Below are 15,957 nucleotides of genomic sequence, written 5' to 3' on the forward strand. Positions count from 1 at the left end.
CACTAACCTAAAAAATTGCCTCAAAAGTCTTATGAAAATTGGTGAACTTGAGTGGATACTGTTTAAAATGAAAATAAACATTAGAGCAATCAACTAGAATGAGTTGCTCATAAATATGTGAACCATGTATATATTAAACTTTACTTCCTAGGGCTTGTTTGAGAGTATAATTTTGGAGGGAAAATGAAAGTTTGAGAGTAATCTCATAAGTATATTTCATGATTCTTAAACTTTACTTCTTAGGGCTTGTTTGAGAGTATAATTTTGGAGGGAAAATGAAGGTTTGAGAGTCATCTCATAAGTATATTTCATGATTCTCAAGCCTTCCATTTTCCTCCAAAATCCAACTTCCTAACTAACTTTGATCGCTCCATTTTCATCGATTTATTTGCTATTTTGGTGAAAACATGTTCTATGTTTTCTTTATTGAGGATGAATAAAATACAATTGTTCTTTAACACAAGTTTTCATCATGATATCGCCCAATTGAGGTAGTCAATCCTATTTACTAAGATTAATGTTTGATTGTTGTTTTAAAAAATCAATATATATATATATATATATATATATCATCTCAAACTAATGGTGTTTGATTGATGTATAAAGGAAATCAATCAAAACCTGAACTTCTAATCCCCTTTGCATGACATTTCAGGGTTTTCATGTTGATATAAGTGGTGAGGTTTTGGTTACTTCATAAACCCTTTTCCTAATTTTTCATCTTCTTTTTATTCTAACTAGGTTAAAAGTAATATTTTACTTAATAAATTACTCATCTTGCGTCCCTATAAACTTTAATCATCCAATGTATACCTTTTAACACATTCACACAAACAATGGATGCATAGGCGAGAGAGGAAGAGTATAGTATATTCAGACACAAACAACTATCACATGCTAATAATTTGTGAAATCGAAACTGGAAAACAAAACTTCAGCAAAGATGTCCTCTGAGATCCGATAAGGTGAGCTTGATGTTTAGAAAAAAGAATAAAATAGCAACTCAATGGAGGAGCATCCTTGAGATATGAAGAGAATAGATATGTTTAGAAATAAGAATATAGGGGTTTAATTAAAGTGAATTTTTACCAAAAGTAAAAAGCAAATTCGAAAGATGAAAAAAATATTTAAAACAAAAAAAAAAACAAGTAAACGTACCTAAAGTATATGAAGTGAAAACTAAAAGTGAAATCAATTTAAGTTTACCAATAAGAACAAGCATTTCAGAGATCAAACTACTGATTATAGTACACACGTATAAAACATAATTCTACTTCAACAGAAACTTCTACAGAAACAATAAAATTCAAGGTGAAGTATATTTAACACATTAAAGAAATAATCCTGAAAATAATGAGAAGGAGAAGAAATGTCTATATATGCATCCCTAAGGACATTAAGTTTTCTCATATCATGGCTCCTTATAAAGTAAATTGTTCATGTTCCAGAATGCATGATCCACCATGATCAGATGTAATGGAGGATAGTCACTTTTTCTAAACAAAAATTGTCAACAAAAAGTAGACATCATTCATGCATACCGGGTTCCCGTGAATCTCTGCATATCTGGATAGTCATGTGAGAAAAGAAAGAAGCTACAACAGCAATGTCAGGTTTTAAATGTCATACTGAGCTTGATCACCAAATTTTATTTTTTAGCCAGAAAAGTACAAAGACAACTCCCAAAACAATAGCAACAGGAGCCCACTTCCGAATCAGAGCCTACAGCAAAGATTTGATATCAGATTATACATCTTCAATACAGAGTACAATCAGAATCCAAATAGTACAAACATCAACCAAACTTTTATCCTGCTAGGTGGGGTCGGAATTAGAATCCAAATAGTAGATGGTTATATTTACATAGACACACATACTAGAATTTTGACTACAGGATATAGGATTTTGACTACAATGATCTAATTGACAGAAAAGGGACCCATAACCCATTCGACCAAAGATAGTCATAAGAAATATCCCTAACCCTGCATGTACGAACCTCAGGAACACTTATTATATTAACCTATGCATTATCTGAAGGCATGGGAAATCCACATTCCTGAATTTAACATAAAGAAAGATCATAGTTGATCCGGTCTGTGTTCAATTCAGGATAGCCCATTTGGTTATAACTCTATCTGATAACCAAATGATACATCAAATGCTACAAATCAACGACAGGGTAGACATAAACTGAAAACAGAACAAAACAAATATCAAATGCAATACATGAGTGAATATTTTAAACTAGCATAAATAAAAAGTCTCAAATTTATAAGACAGAACAATTTCTCATCTTTATTTACAGCTAATGGAAAGAGCAGTAGTCACAAAAGTAAACAAAACTCATGTTACAAATCCATCTAATGATATTTCAGAGAAGGCCAATATAAAATGCCTAGGTTATATATATAAGCTCTAAAGACAAATTTTGCACATTGCACACTACTACGTAAACTGTAAAAGCAAGTCTTCACAAAAACTATTTACAACCACACCGGGATATTTCTGTAGAGGCCACAACCAAAATAACTTGCATCGCCATCTAAATGTATAATGAAGCCTATACTACAAAAATCATTAAATATCACGTGCATGATGCAGCAAAATGACTAACCTGACGATTCAAGTCTTTAGCCTTATCAGCATAAATGCGAGATTCTGATGATAGTCGACTGGACATTTGGCTGACCTCTGCATGTTAAAGTTTGGAATCAAATGTAGAGCATAACTTTTGATACTAATCAAGCAAGTAGAAAAACAGCATAACATGCAAACAGAAATTTAAACTGCATGAAAAGTGGAAAAAGAGGGGAGCATCTATCAGTAAAGGTGGAAGAAAAACACAACCATTTGAAGTTAACCTTGTCAATACTCATAATAAAACCAACATCTTAAAATTGATAATGCATAGTAGAGGCCTAATTAACAAGGTTTGCAACTATGAACTTTGATGATGCAGCACAAGCAGTCAGAATAAGACAAAATGCTAAACTAAAATTATTCAAAATTACAATAAATATCTTACGGTCCAACTGTTCACCAACACCGAGAACATCCTGCACATTTCGAGTCATTATCTGGTGGACTTCATAGAGTTCATCATTCAACTTTGCAATATTGCGCTGAGTATGGGTATCCTGGTAAAGTTTCTTTGTTTTCTGTATAAATGTGTCTTTTAAAAAATTAAAAGAGGAAAAAGGGGGCAGATTAAACACCAGAGGAAAACGACAAAAGAGCTACAAATGGAATATGATAGTACAGAAACTGATATCTACCAAACTTAATGAAGGCATATGGTCTGGCAGCAGTTTCAATTTGAGACCCATTAACACGCTCAAACTCATTCTTGAGATCTTCAAGATATTGAAAAGCTAGCTTCTTAGGGTATGCACGATCACACATTGTCAAGTAACAGACACGTCCTTCTATAATATAACTAAAATTTTGTCAAGGACACTTTAGGCTATGAAACTCTTCAAAATAAAGTTAACGAGTAAGAGGAACCATGACAAAATTAATGTTAAGTATAACAGATATAAGATACAAAGACAACTAAACTCAAGGAAGAAACTAAAGCCTATGAAGGAAGAAAGGTTGAGAAGCAACAAGATAGTGCCCCATTTTTTACATGCATACAATACATCAAAGCACTATACGAATTGTGACTTAAGAAAGAGACAGGGAGGAGGTATATATCATAACAAACCAAAAAACAGAACGGTTTCTTCTAATGTCCAAAAAAAATATTGGCAGTTTTAAATATAAAAAGAAGCATGTGAATAAGTAAAATATTGTGATTGTCCAGGCAAGCATATCATGTATGTGGATGAGAAGCCTAATAACAGCACATTAAATAAAAACAAGCTAAAGACATTTTCATATTTCTAATATACAAAACTCTCTTGCTAAGTTGCTATTGCCCCAGTTATCATTATCAATTATCATACAATTATTATTACTCATGAATATTGTTACGCTCAGTGACTAGATATATTGGACAGTAAAATAGCAGAAAAATCAGTAAAACCAAAACAATAGGTATACTACCAACCACCACAGAACAATAATGGAGTATATACGAAGAAGGATACTTGAAAACATAAGGACCAGTTTCAATCGACATCCTTGATGCCTCATTATGTCCTCTGGAGAGATTCTTAAACAATGCCTTAACTTGCTGTTTGTAAAATTCCGCATCTTTCATATCCCGACCATCATCCAGTCCTTCAGCTAGTGGAAGACCATCCGTAACACGAGCAATCATAGTCAACTTCACCATCTTTCTTAATTCACAATCTCCCTGTCTACAACTCTACAATGCAACACCAATCCAAAAGGCAGTAACAAATCAAACTTAGCCCGAGTCAATACCAAATTAAACACACAAAAGACAAACAATCATATACTAGCACCCGATAACCTCTAATCATGATTTATTTATATCAGTCACTGTCAGCAAACAGAAAATTCCAACATCAACCAATTACAAATTCCCTTTCCTTTTTGGATAGAAATTCACAATTCAAAAGAACATTAAAAAGTGAAAAAACGCGTATAGTGCCAAAAAAAACTCATGAATATACGATATAGCAACGTATTTCGCCAATTTAGCTAATAAATCGTCGTTCGTTTTAGGATTTACCAACAAGACGCAAAGGATCTGATAAATCGTGATGAACAAACCTAATCAGAGTTCAATTTACGTAAATCAGATCTTGCACGCTTAAATCACCGACTTTGCAACTAGGTACAACAGAGACATTAGTTTTAATTTTAATTTCGAAAACAAAAGGGGAATTTTGCGACGACAAGTAAAAGGCATGATTATGAAAGAACGATGTCGGAGAAACCTGAGAAAGAAGAAGGAATAGGTTGCCGGAGCTGCCGCAGCTATGGGCGGCGTGGATGGAACCGATCCGATCGATGAAGAGGAAGTGTGTAAATGTTGCTTTGGTTCAATGAAATGAAAATGGGGAATGAGAATTTTGGCGTGGTGCTATGTCGTTTTGAACCAAAAGGAAACGGTAGATTCAGATTTTAAGACAAGAAACGCTTCTGGTGTCTATCTATTGCTACAATTTAATGACATTTATTCATCTATACGTATTTGTTTTTGAAAAAGGATACATCCCCCACAGATTTTATACTATTATTTATTATTTATTTTAATTATTGTTGACTATATATAATTTTTTACAGTGTCCAGGACAAAAATATTACCCTTTTTATTTTTTGTTTTTTATTTTGTTGAAGATTAAAAAAGTAAAGTAATAAATGATAATAAAAAATCTTATTATAATATATGTAAAATATTGTTATTGTAAGTATACTTATAAAATTGGATGTAGAAATTAATGAGTAAATTTTTATCTAAGTTTAAATAATTAAGTGCTATTTTTGTGTGGAAACAATGTCACAAGAAAACACATTTTCTCTTATTGCTGATCAGTTATCACTAAACTAATAGAATAGTTTGCCAGACAAAAAATGAAGATAACTAATAACTAGAGGTATTTAAATCTAGATCGATCCAACAATAAAATTGAAAATTGATTTAAAATAGACCGAAATTGCAAAAATCGGATGCATTTGGATCGTGTTGGACTTATTTTTTAAAGACCGATTGGTTCAGTCCGGAATTTGGTTTCACCTCTTGGATCCAGACTGGACCAAAATAATATGTAAAGTTTAAGTGTGTAATACTTTTAAGTGTTTTCCAAACTTAATCTTAAGTCCAACTCCAAAATTCTACCTATATTTTATTTGTTATATTCTATAATACACAGTTATATATATGTTGCTATGTTTTAAATCATATTGATTATATTTGATACATTTTTTTAAAACTTAAACCAATCTCACAACCAAATGAAGAGGATTCAAGTGTTATTCTGATTAGGTGCTTTATTATTAATTTTATTGTTGTAAAAGTATTATTATTATTATTAATTATCGGTAGAACATTGTAACTGTTAAAATTACGTTACAGGTGCTCATATTATTGTTATTATTGATATCTTGTTATTATTGATATCTTGTTATTGTTACTATTTTTTACTTTTATTATTATTGTCTCACTGTTTATTTCTATTTTTTATGATGTTTACTTATACTATTTTTGCACACATTTTAATGTTATTTCAATGTTGTTAAATACTATTTTTATTGTTGTTTTATGCTTAATATTTACTTATTTTTATGAGTTTTAAATATAAGTGCAATTTTAATATTTTATAAAAAAAACCGATCCAAACCGAATCGAAACCGCATATTATATTTGGATCGGATTAGATCAAACATCTTAATATAAATAGACCAGACCGACTCAGACCGCATGTTAATTACGTGTTTGAATCAGATCATTTTTTGCCTAAAAACTGATCCAAATGGACCACAAACATCCTTACTAATAGCTTTTAAGAATTGATCATGCATTTCAAAATTAGTTTTTTTTAAAGCTACTTCAACTAAGAGAAATCATAAGTTTTCAATAATTCACATTCCAATAAAAAAATCCAGATTACTTTATTTATCTTAAATTAAAATAAATTTAAAAATTAATATTACTTTTATGCTAGGTATATATAAAAAATTTCTAGGTCACAATAATAAATAATAATCATATCTTATGAAAAATAAATAATTTATTAATTCTATAAAAATAACTAAATAAACAAATATAACATTACATGTCATTTTAAACATTTAATTTTACCAAACTAGTTGAAAATGTATAACTATAGCTTGATAAAAGACTACAAGAATGTGGCACATAAAAAAAAAGGACCATAGTAAAGGGGAGCACATCTACTGTTCCATATTATGTATTATTCTATGCGTCATCAGTTGTGATTGGTTGAAAAAAAAATATTTAACTCAATTTTAATTATTAAACATTTTTCTGACCAATCACAAATGTTGGCACAGAGTTGTAATAATTGCGGGACAGAAGATGTGATCTAATAGGTGGCAAAGATAATTTTTTGCAAGCTATTACTTTCCTCTGCAATCCACACAACTCTTTTGAACTCTGACTATACTGATTGATTCTAATAGGAGTTCAACTTTGATATACATCACACAAACAAAGCACAATAAACTGGGAAAAGAATGAATCTACTGCCAAAATCACAATGACAGAGGCAACTCTTCATTGACTACAGTATGCAGCATATTTCAACAGAACACATAGCTAAATCACAGAAAAAATGCATTATATTTTTCATATAGATCATTGTAGTATTCTTTACACCCCTACTATAGAAGATGATCCGAAATTCCGAATTATTTGCCAGGCGCACTCAGTGAAATTTCATCTGGGCTTCGAGTCACTACCCTTGCTACGGAAAGTTGAGAGTGAAAAAAATGACTTGGGAGCTGCAAAAGTTGAAATTTATGTGTGAATATAATGGCATGTGCTAAAACCTGTAGCAAATAGAAGGTTATCATTCTTGACATATATGAAAAGAAAACAAAATCATATGAATGAATCTCAAGTGTTTAGTGACAATAGCATCATACCATAACTTGAGTTAAGGTTGCATGGTATGCAAGACAAAAAAAGACAATTTCAAGAGACTGGTCCCATTAATCCAGAATGAAGTACCAAAATTAATGAAATGAAAGGACAACACATCTTGAGGATTCCTTAAAAGGAACTCAACTGTTTCAAAAGTCTGACAATTAACTATGCCGAAACTGAACGGAAAATTGGCCTACAACAAATTATGTTAAAGAGGTTTCACCTTTCAATGAACTTCCTGATATTTGATCATCCCTCAATCTGAAATGAGCCGGAGGTGCGGGGATAGAGCTTTGCATGGATTGGACTGCAAGAATTGAAAAGAAAATCAATTAAAAATTTATTATACTTTATCATACACAAAAAAGTGAAAATTCAAATATGCATATATGAACATGAATACCCAAAAAACACTAGAAGAAAATAATATAAAGATCAAGAAATTAGCACCACATTATTGGCCACTGCCCAGAGAGAGAGAGAGAGAGCATAAGAAAATCTCTAAGCATTAACCAAGCATATTGATTAATAACAAGGAAGACGAGAGAAGAATAAGTTACCCTGTTCGTTGAACAGCTCACTTTCATTGAAACTGTCATCAGAAGGATGACCATGAGAAAATCCCATTTTCGATTTCCTCAAGTCTTCTGATGAACGGTTGGTAGGATCTCGACCATCTTCCGTATCCTCATCTCCATCAGAAGTTGTAGCAGAGATCCAATCAACCATACTTTCTGACCCACGACTTTTTCTCCCAAACTTTAGCAGCCGCTTAAAACCTCTTGTGACATCCTTGCGAGGTTGATTTTGGGATGAATTAGGAACAAGAAATGGTTTTTGAGCACTTCCCCATTTTTTCCTCATTCGAGCAGCATCATTCTCAACCTGGGTAAGGGAATGCGAATTCCAGGATGCAGGGCTTCCAATTGGAGAATCCACAGAAGCATCAATGTCAGAGGACTCGTGCGGGTAAGAAAAAGGATGGTGCATGTGTGAGTTCCATGACACAGGACTTCCAACTGGTGAGTCCTGCAGAGACCCGACAACATTGAAAGTTGATGGAAATGCAGTAGGCATCTGACTCACCGAAATAGGATCTACTTGAGAAAAAGACCTTGTAGAATCACCTACTTCAGACCCAGATTTATCAGATTCCTGGCTCAGACTCACCTTTCCATTACTATATGCAGAACCTTCGATAGCCATAGTTTGAATCACATCCTGTTCCTCTGTGGCCATGTAAAGAGAATCCTCCACCTCAGATTTCAGTTCCTCAAATTCTTCATTTTTATGAGTATCAGATACCATAGAAGCTTTCGTCCTGACAGCATTACCTGCAAAACCTGAATCTATGCTATTACCCTTTTTAAGGTAAGACGTTGGTGATTGATCATAAGGGTCCAGATCACTCTGGTCCATATCAAATCTCAATGGAGTCAAAACAACACCATCTGCATTCAACGGAGGCAAGTCTTTAAACTCTGCAGGATTAGCGGAATTTTTCCGTAAAGATTGGGTTCGTTTCGGCTTCTCTTCCTGGATACCTTGCATCTCTTCAGCAGTACTTTTGCTACGAGCATAGTTTCTCACCTGCAAGCGGGTTGTTTTACTGACTCCAGAAGAAGGCTTTGTATTTTCTTTTCTTAAATCAGAGAAGACTGGAACAGACTGAGCAAGCGGATTGTCTCTTCGCCTGCCGAATGAACGTGAGGTCGATGTCGCTGTTGTACGAGGTGTGCCTGAAGGCATATGTCTGTTCGGCAAAATTTTCTTACTTTGCCTTGAAGTACCATAAACCTTTTCTTCTGAGAATTCAGAAAGACCATCATCTTCATTCTGAAGGGATTCAATTGGATGCTGCAAAAAAATAGGAGTTTAAATAGAACCAAAATGGAATTGTGTTTTAAATAGTCAAGAAAAATATCTTGCTTTCTGGCATATTAAAACGAGTTATCATAATTAAAAAAAAAACCAAACAACATGTAAGGAGTACCTGGTCTCTCTTAACATTTGATTTGAAATATTTAAGCTTCTCAGCACGGTGAGCACCTAATACTGAATCTGGTCTGCTTATAGACCCGGAAAACTTATCCTTCATCTCAGCTCTACTTTGCTCAAGACTATCCTGAATCGCCTTCATTCTAGCTTCCTTCTCTGCTCTGTTCGAACTCCATTCTTCCTTAAGTTTAGCATTCCTCTTCTTCATGTACTTTTCATAAAATTTTCCTCTAGAATCATCACCAAAGCTAAAATCCGAGACATTTTTCCTTAGAACTTCGCCATACTCATGAGTATCCATTGTCTTCACAAGTGACTTAGCATCAGACATAGCCATGTTGCTAGAACTCGGAGTCAGTTCACATGCAGTGGTTCTGGAAGGCAACGGAGGAGTTGACTCCACTACTCCAGATCTTCTAATCTGTGAGTTAACAGCCTGTTCCACATGTGCATCAGTAGGCTCAATTCTCCGTGCCGTACCAGGCTGATCACCAGGAACCCTCAGTTTATGCTCAGCAAAAAGCTTTTCAAGCTCATCAGCCTTCATTTTCAACTCATCATGTAGCCCCTGATTTCCTTTAGAATTCTTCACTCTCTGAACTTGCCCTGAAGGTGCAGTTGAGGTTACACGGGCATCATCCTGACTCTCCATAACTTCTTTACCAGGAAGGTCCAACTTGCAACTTTCATTAGCACCCCGAATTTCATCCCTTATACCATGTGGTTTGCTAATTTGTTCATGACTACCAGGTTGAGGTTTTTGGTACTTCATTTTAGGGACTTCAGAATCCTCACTCTTTTGATGCTTGCTAGAAAATGAAGAGTCCTCACGATCTCTAGTAAAAGAACTCAAATCGGGTTTAGAGATAGATTGACCACTCTCATTCCGAACAGACCCTTCCCTCAATTTCACTCCAACACCGCCTTCAAATTGTGCCGATTGAGACCGAGAATGTCCATGGGAACCCCTAATAACTGAGGGAATAGCAACCACATTATTTTTCATCCCACCATCAGACATGACAGAAGTGGTGACAACTTCAGAAGACAGCTGAGGAGTTTTCCTTCCAACATCATCAGAACCCCTTAACTGCGACTCAAAAGTTCTCTCCTCGTGATTCTTAAACCCACCACTACCAGAAGTTCTTTCTTTATCAAAATTAGAAACTTTGGAGGTGTCCTGAGAAGACTGTTGATCAGTTCTCACAACCTGGTCAGCGCTAACCTCGGAGTTGGAATTGGAATTGTTGTTACGACCCTTATCTTCTTCATTGGACATGGTCTGAGAAACAGAGGACACAGAAGATGGCGTGCACAAGGGGCTACCATTATCCTTCTTCTCTCCACTGACGTCAATGCTCATGTCACTAACGCCACTCCACCTTCGCAAAACGGACTTCTCCGTGCTCAAAGAAACATCAGAAGGAAGCCTCCTAAGCTCTATGGATTTTCCAACCACGGGTTTGGGGCCACTGCCAGTGCCGGAGGAATTCTCTTTCTGCTTGTTCTCAAAGAGGCTAATTCGGTCCTGCACGCTCAGCCGCCGTGCCGCTGGACCCAATGATGGAGTCGAGGGTGATGATTCACTAGGGACAGGGGCCGGGCACTCCTCTTTTTGGTTATTGTCGTCGTTGACTTCATATTTCTGGTTTAAGTTGTTGCTGCTGCTGCTACGCCGTTGGAAGGTGGCAAAGGACTTGGGCTGCTGCCATGTGGAAGGCTTAGCCAGCTCAGGAGCATTGGCTTGGGCTTCTGAATGATAGGGCGAGAGGTGGGTCCCATCATCAGTGTCAATGGACATATCAGAGCCCACAGATGAACGTAGTTCCCTGTCATCACTACCTTGCTTCCAAGGACTGATAAGGTCCAGTCTTCTTTCATACAGTGACATATATTTTGTGCAAGCTTCGCTGCACCCAAACAAAGTAAGTAAATTAATTCAAAACCACTATTATTCATATTTATTAGACATGAAAATGATGCATGTATACTATCCAATTATAAGCACGGCAAGGAGGTTAGTTGTTACTTCAATCGATGAGCAAGAAATTGTTGTGCAAAATGTTGGAGTTGAGAGACAGTGTGAGGATTAAAACCAGCAGCTGCTGCATGAGCACATGATGTGGTTAGGTCCTGCCTAACTGCACCAAGCCGAACATCTATAGCCCTTAGGAGTTCTTTCCTGCATAAGTCATAAAATAAAAATAGCTAAAAACTTCAAAAGAAAGAAAGGAAAGAACCAATCAAAACTAGGTTGAACCAATCAACACCAATTATAAAAGACTTAAAAAAGGTGGTCCAGCGCACGAGGCTCCCACCTAGAGGAGGGTAGATGTAGGTAGCATATTTAGATCAAAATATTTTTCAAAGGCTACTGTCAGAGTTATCGTTCATCTTCTTCCGATACCTACGTTTTCCAGGCTGTCCTCCATACATTTTTTGGGTACATAGACTATCCTCCATATAATCAACTCTTCTTAATAATACCTCTGTTGATGTTCTCCTAACATGGCCAGACCATTGTAGGTGAGATTTTGTCATTTTTTTCTCAATAGGTGCTACTCCATCTTTCACTCTAATGTAGTACATCCATTCCTTACCATTTTTTATGTTGACTCGTTTACTTAACAATTTCATCTTTGCAATACTTAGATTCAGCTCTTTTTGGCACTTATCACAACATTCAGTAAAATAAAATAGGCTTATGCTTATTCCCTAAAAAGGAGAGAACTTCACTCATACTTGTAGAGTATTAGATTACTATTATGGATGATGTTACACTATTATTATGGTATTAGGAGTCTTATCAGGTTTGGAATGTTAGTAATTGAAAGTTGAAATTAGAAATTGTTAAGGTTCCATCTCAAAACCAATTGGCTATGAGAGGAGTAGCCCAACAGGTATTTAAACCATTACCGACACAATGAGGTAGGCGATGTGGGACTTACTTTCCAACAAAAATATATATGTAATTCGTAGAATACTAGTAATTTAGTATAAATAGGTGTCATTATACTTGTGATTATTATATCTCACAACTTCAACATCTCATCATCATAATATTATTCTGAGTTTCTGACTGCTACACTCATCTTAGATTTGTAACTGCAAAGTTTCATAACTCTATTATAATAGAGAAAGCACTACCAAACAGAAACAAAAAATAAAACACGCAAGATGTAAAGCACCCAAACAAAATGAAAGAAGGTAGAAGAAATCTTACGTGGTTGCATCTGCTGCTGCAATGGCTTGTGTTCCATTCCCACCTGAAACAAATTGACCAAAATACTGTCAGCACATTAGTATCATTACTCAATATTAATTAATTTCAAAAAAATAATTCAAGACTCAAAATTCTCAAGTCAAAATGCCAACTAGATAGCCTCTTCCTCAGAGGTCAGGGCCATGCAGGCCAACAACAACAAAGTCAAAGTCCCACTAGGTGGGGTTAGCTACATGGATCAAACAATGTCATAATGCTCTATCGTATATCATTTCCATTGCCATGCAGGCCAACAAGCTTAATATAATAATTCAACAAATATCACTGAGATTAGTGTTACATTGAATTATTTTACTCTATTAAAACTAATAAAATAACTTTCTTCTATTTGGCTCTTTACTTTTCGAATTATATTAGTTTCATTATTTCTTTTCTGTATCAAAGTCCAAGTGACTCATGGTTCAAGCATGAGTTTCATTCTTTGTTTCAGTTTCTTCCCAACGTGACAACTTGAATCTTCAACCGATATGGACAATTTGACATGCTCTTAACAACTTAGATAAAGCACTAAGGTGAAATATGGGAGCATGTGTATGACATTGAATATAGTTTGTCCTTTCCTCTCTGGTTAAATTTAATTTACTTTCTTTTCCATCTACTCAGATATAAAACCTTCATCAGGATGACATAGTGTAGATCATCATCAAATTAGGCCGTAACTAGATAAACTAGTACAGGTGCAAGATAACATTCCAAAAGTGCCGAAATACCTAAAACAAGTAACCTGCAAATAAATATGGCCTGAAGGCTTTATCTATGATAATAGTAATTCCATTTCACGGTGAACTATGTAAAATGCCTTACTTGACCTTACTTTAATAATAAAATGTAGTCATGGGGGAAATAAAAATGATAATACCTATTGAACTTTGATACTAATGAATCTTCCAAATTTGGACAAGATCGTCCCATCCAATATAACTAAGCCTGCTATGCTATTTTTTGTTTTTTGCATAACGGAAGAAGAAACTCTCTTTGCCTACATAGTATGAAGTTGGGAAATGCAACAGGAGGAATTCCCTTCCATAAATAACAGTGTATGTGACCGTTCAAACTAAGCCAGCTGGTCAACTAAAGAGGAGACCAGTTGTTTGATGCAAGATGCATACAACTATTAATCTTAAGAGTGGTACAAGTTGATAAGACAAATTCACCAAAGTAGAGTGGAAACTGAATACAAAAGTTAAGTTCCAAGTCATGCAGATAATACATACTTAAGAAGTCTTTGGTTATATCTATTTGAAAGAAAAACATACCTTGTGAATCCATATGCTGATCTTCTGCCCCCTAAAATAAGGTATTCCAAATATCAACAAAAAAAAGAATGGAAAAGAAAGTGATTTCTTTGTTTAGTCATTTGCATCAATTTTCTCTCTCCGATCATTTGCATACCTTAGAATATATTCTCCGTGCTGCTTCCAATTGCGACATCTCTGCATCAAAGGTAATGACCATTTCCAAAACCTCTGGCGAACTAACAAACTGCACAAACCTGTTAGCACCAGCATCAAACAAGTGAGAATGAAAACTAGAAGGCTGAATGCATACAGAGGCAGTAAATTCAATGAACTTTTATATAATTTTCTCGTTTCATTGCTATAACCTCTCAAGTGTTCCTTTTGTAAACCATGTGCCAGCATTTTTATGTCTCTCGATTTCTAGCTTAATTGATTGGGCAGCTAGTGCAACCTGCTCTTCTGCAACCTTCAAATGGGTCAAGAAGGGCTTTACTAACCCAGACGATAGTTTCTCAGTGTTTCCATCACTTGAAACAAGCAACTCACATCTGATCATATAATAAAAAGATATAAAAGGAAACATAATTAGTAACTCCGATCATCAGATACTACTCATATAACAAATTAGGAAACCCCGAGGAATGGCATTCGCACCTTGAACGCTTCGGGGACAACTGGAGTACAGCATAATCAAGAACTGCATCGGACTTCATTTTTTGTTTACCAAAGTGAACACAATATATATCACTTCTCAGACCTTTTCACTCAACCAGATGCATAGACACCACCATTTTCATTTGGCATTGGCAACAATCAAAATCAGTAAAACTCCACGCAGGGAACCTCAAAGTCGGAATGTTGGTTCTGCATAAATAGAGAGGAAAAGAAGAATTCAGACAAAAAGGGAAACTTTTTCCTAAATACTGCACCAGAGGAACAAGTGCATTCAGAGGACCGTTAACTTCCAAATTGGCGTTACTTTACATATCTACATTCTCAATTCAATTGAAATTTGAATAAATTTAAGACATTCCCCACATACCCATTAAGGTAAATCTCACTTGTTCCAATACTTAACAGGGGCACACCATAGATCCCAACAAAAATCCAAAATTGAAGCTTTTATAGAAATACAGAAACCCAAGTTCTACCAAAAGAAACTAGAAGAAATAGATCTGATTCATCAAAAGACCAAGCTTGACTTAAGTTGAAAACACACCCATAAACCCAAAATCTCATGCCAACAAAGCTGAAACAATAAACTTGAAATGAAAAAAGGAGTGTCACTAAGCATTAGTTAAACACAAACAAATACACATGCAGCAAAATCAAAAGTAAACAAAAAAAAACCCTAATCTTTTACATTCAAAAAATGGAAATGTGAGACGATCGTGGAATTGAGTGAGAGAGATCTTGGACTTTTTGACTTGATCCTCCAAATTGGAATTCAAAAGGGTAGCAGCATTTGGCTCTTGTTGTCTTTTATGTTCATGTTTCTCTTCTTCCTCTTTTTGTGTCTTCTCACTGTTGAACAAAATGAGGCTCTTTCTTTCTTATTCTTTTTTTTTCTACTCCAAGTTTTATTTTTTATGTTTTTTTAGGAAAACCCCACAATGAAAAGGATGGTCTTTGCTTTACTCATCTTTCATTTCAAATCTCTTCCCTACTTTCTCTCTCCATAGTAGAGAGAGAGAATAGTGTGTGCTTCACAGTTCATACCAATAAAACAAAAGTTATCAATGTTACATTTGCAATTTGCAAAGGTCTCGGGCTCGAGTCTGGTAGAATGAAAAAAATATCTATAAAGAGAGTTAGCTCCACATACCTGTGAATATTCTGAGGATATTCTCGGCTCAGATAAGATTGTCTCCAATACGATGATAAATGTGAGAAACAAAAAAAAATGTATGCAT

At 35.0% G+C, this 15,957-nt stretch overlaps 2 protein-coding genes across 4 annotated transcripts; both read right to left on the reverse strand.

The window, feature by feature from the left end:
* Positions 1-1,293: 1,293 nt before the first annotated feature.
* Positions 1,294-5,051, reverse strand: LOC109337813 (25.3 kDa vesicle transport protein). Of its 2 annotated transcripts, none has more exons than XM_019574871.1 (6): positions 4,880-5,051; positions 4,095-4,315; positions 3,279-3,439; positions 3,029-3,175; positions 2,618-2,694; positions 1,294-1,722 (listed from the first exon to the last, which is right to left on the reverse strand). In XM_019574871.1, the coding sequence occupies exons 2-6, from the start codon at positions 4,280-4,282 to the stop codon at positions 1,639-1,641; spliced, it is 657 nt and encodes a 218-aa protein (XP_019430416.1). In that variant the 5' UTR covers positions 4,283-4,315; positions 4,880-5,051; the 3' UTR covers positions 1,294-1,638. The 2 variants fall into 2 exon arrangements, with proteins under 2 accessions (XP_019430416.1, XP_019430415.1); XM_019574870.1 differs by having other exon boundaries at positions 4,854-5,051.
* A 1,978-nt stretch (positions 5,052-7,029) lies between these two features.
* On the reverse strand, positions 7,030-15,747 carry LOC109337812. 2 transcript variants are annotated; one of them, XM_019574869.1, is made up of 12 exons: positions 15,408-15,747; positions 14,699-14,908; positions 14,410-14,592; positions 14,199-14,298; positions 14,063-14,093; positions 12,747-12,789; positions 11,553-11,705; positions 9,519-11,433; positions 8,696-9,382; positions 8,086-8,554; positions 7,749-7,832; positions 7,030-7,380 (listed from the first exon to the last, which is right to left on the reverse strand). In XM_019574869.1, exons 2-12 carry the CDS (start codon positions 14,755-14,757, stop codon positions 7,316-7,318), a joined length of 3,789 nt encoding a protein of 1,262 aa, XP_019430414.1. In that variant the 5' UTR covers positions 14,758-14,908; positions 15,408-15,747; the 3' UTR covers positions 7,030-7,315. The 2 variants fall into 2 exon arrangements, with proteins under 2 accessions (XP_019430414.1, XP_019430413.1); XM_019574868.1 differs by having other exon boundaries at positions 8,086-9,382; positions 15,408-15,746.
* Positions 15,748-15,957: the final 210 nt, after the last annotated feature.

The sequence above is a fragment of the Lupinus angustifolius genome, unplaced genomic scaffold, assembly GCF_001865875.1.
Source record: "Lupinus angustifolius cultivar Tanjil unplaced genomic scaffold, LupAngTanjil_v1.0 Scaffold_11_11, whole genome shotgun sequence".
NCBI classification, from domain to species: domain Eukaryota; kingdom Viridiplantae; phylum Streptophyta; class Magnoliopsida; order Fabales; family Fabaceae; genus Lupinus; species Lupinus angustifolius.

Excerpts from the sequence above, each read along its gene's own strand:
- LOC109337813 (XM_019574871.1), bottom strand. The coding sequence starts at position 4,282 with ATGGTGAAGTTGACTATGATTGCTCGTGTTACGGATGGTCTTCCACTA. Across the intron at positions 3,176-3,278 it reads ATATGCCTTCATTAAGTTTG|ACACATTTATACAGAAAACA; the intron begins GTAGATATCAGT and ends ATTTTTTAAAAG. Across the intron at positions 2,695-3,028 it reads TGTTGGTGAACAGTTGGACC|AGGTCAGCCAAATGTCCAGT; the intron begins GTAAGATATTTA and ends TTTAACATGCAG.
- LOC109337812 (XM_019574868.1), bottom strand. The coding sequence starts at position 14,757 with ATGAAGTCCGATGCAGTTCTTGATTATGCTGTACTCCAGTTGTCCCCG. Across the intron at positions 14,094-14,198 it reads CACGGAGAATATATTCTAAG|GGGGCAGAAGATCAGCATAT; the intron begins GTATGCAAATGA and ends ACCTTATTTTAG. Across the intron at positions 11,706-12,746 it reads GCAGCAGCAGATGCAACCAC|GAAAGAACTCCTAAGGGCTA; the intron begins GTAAGATTTCTT and ends TGACTTATGCAG.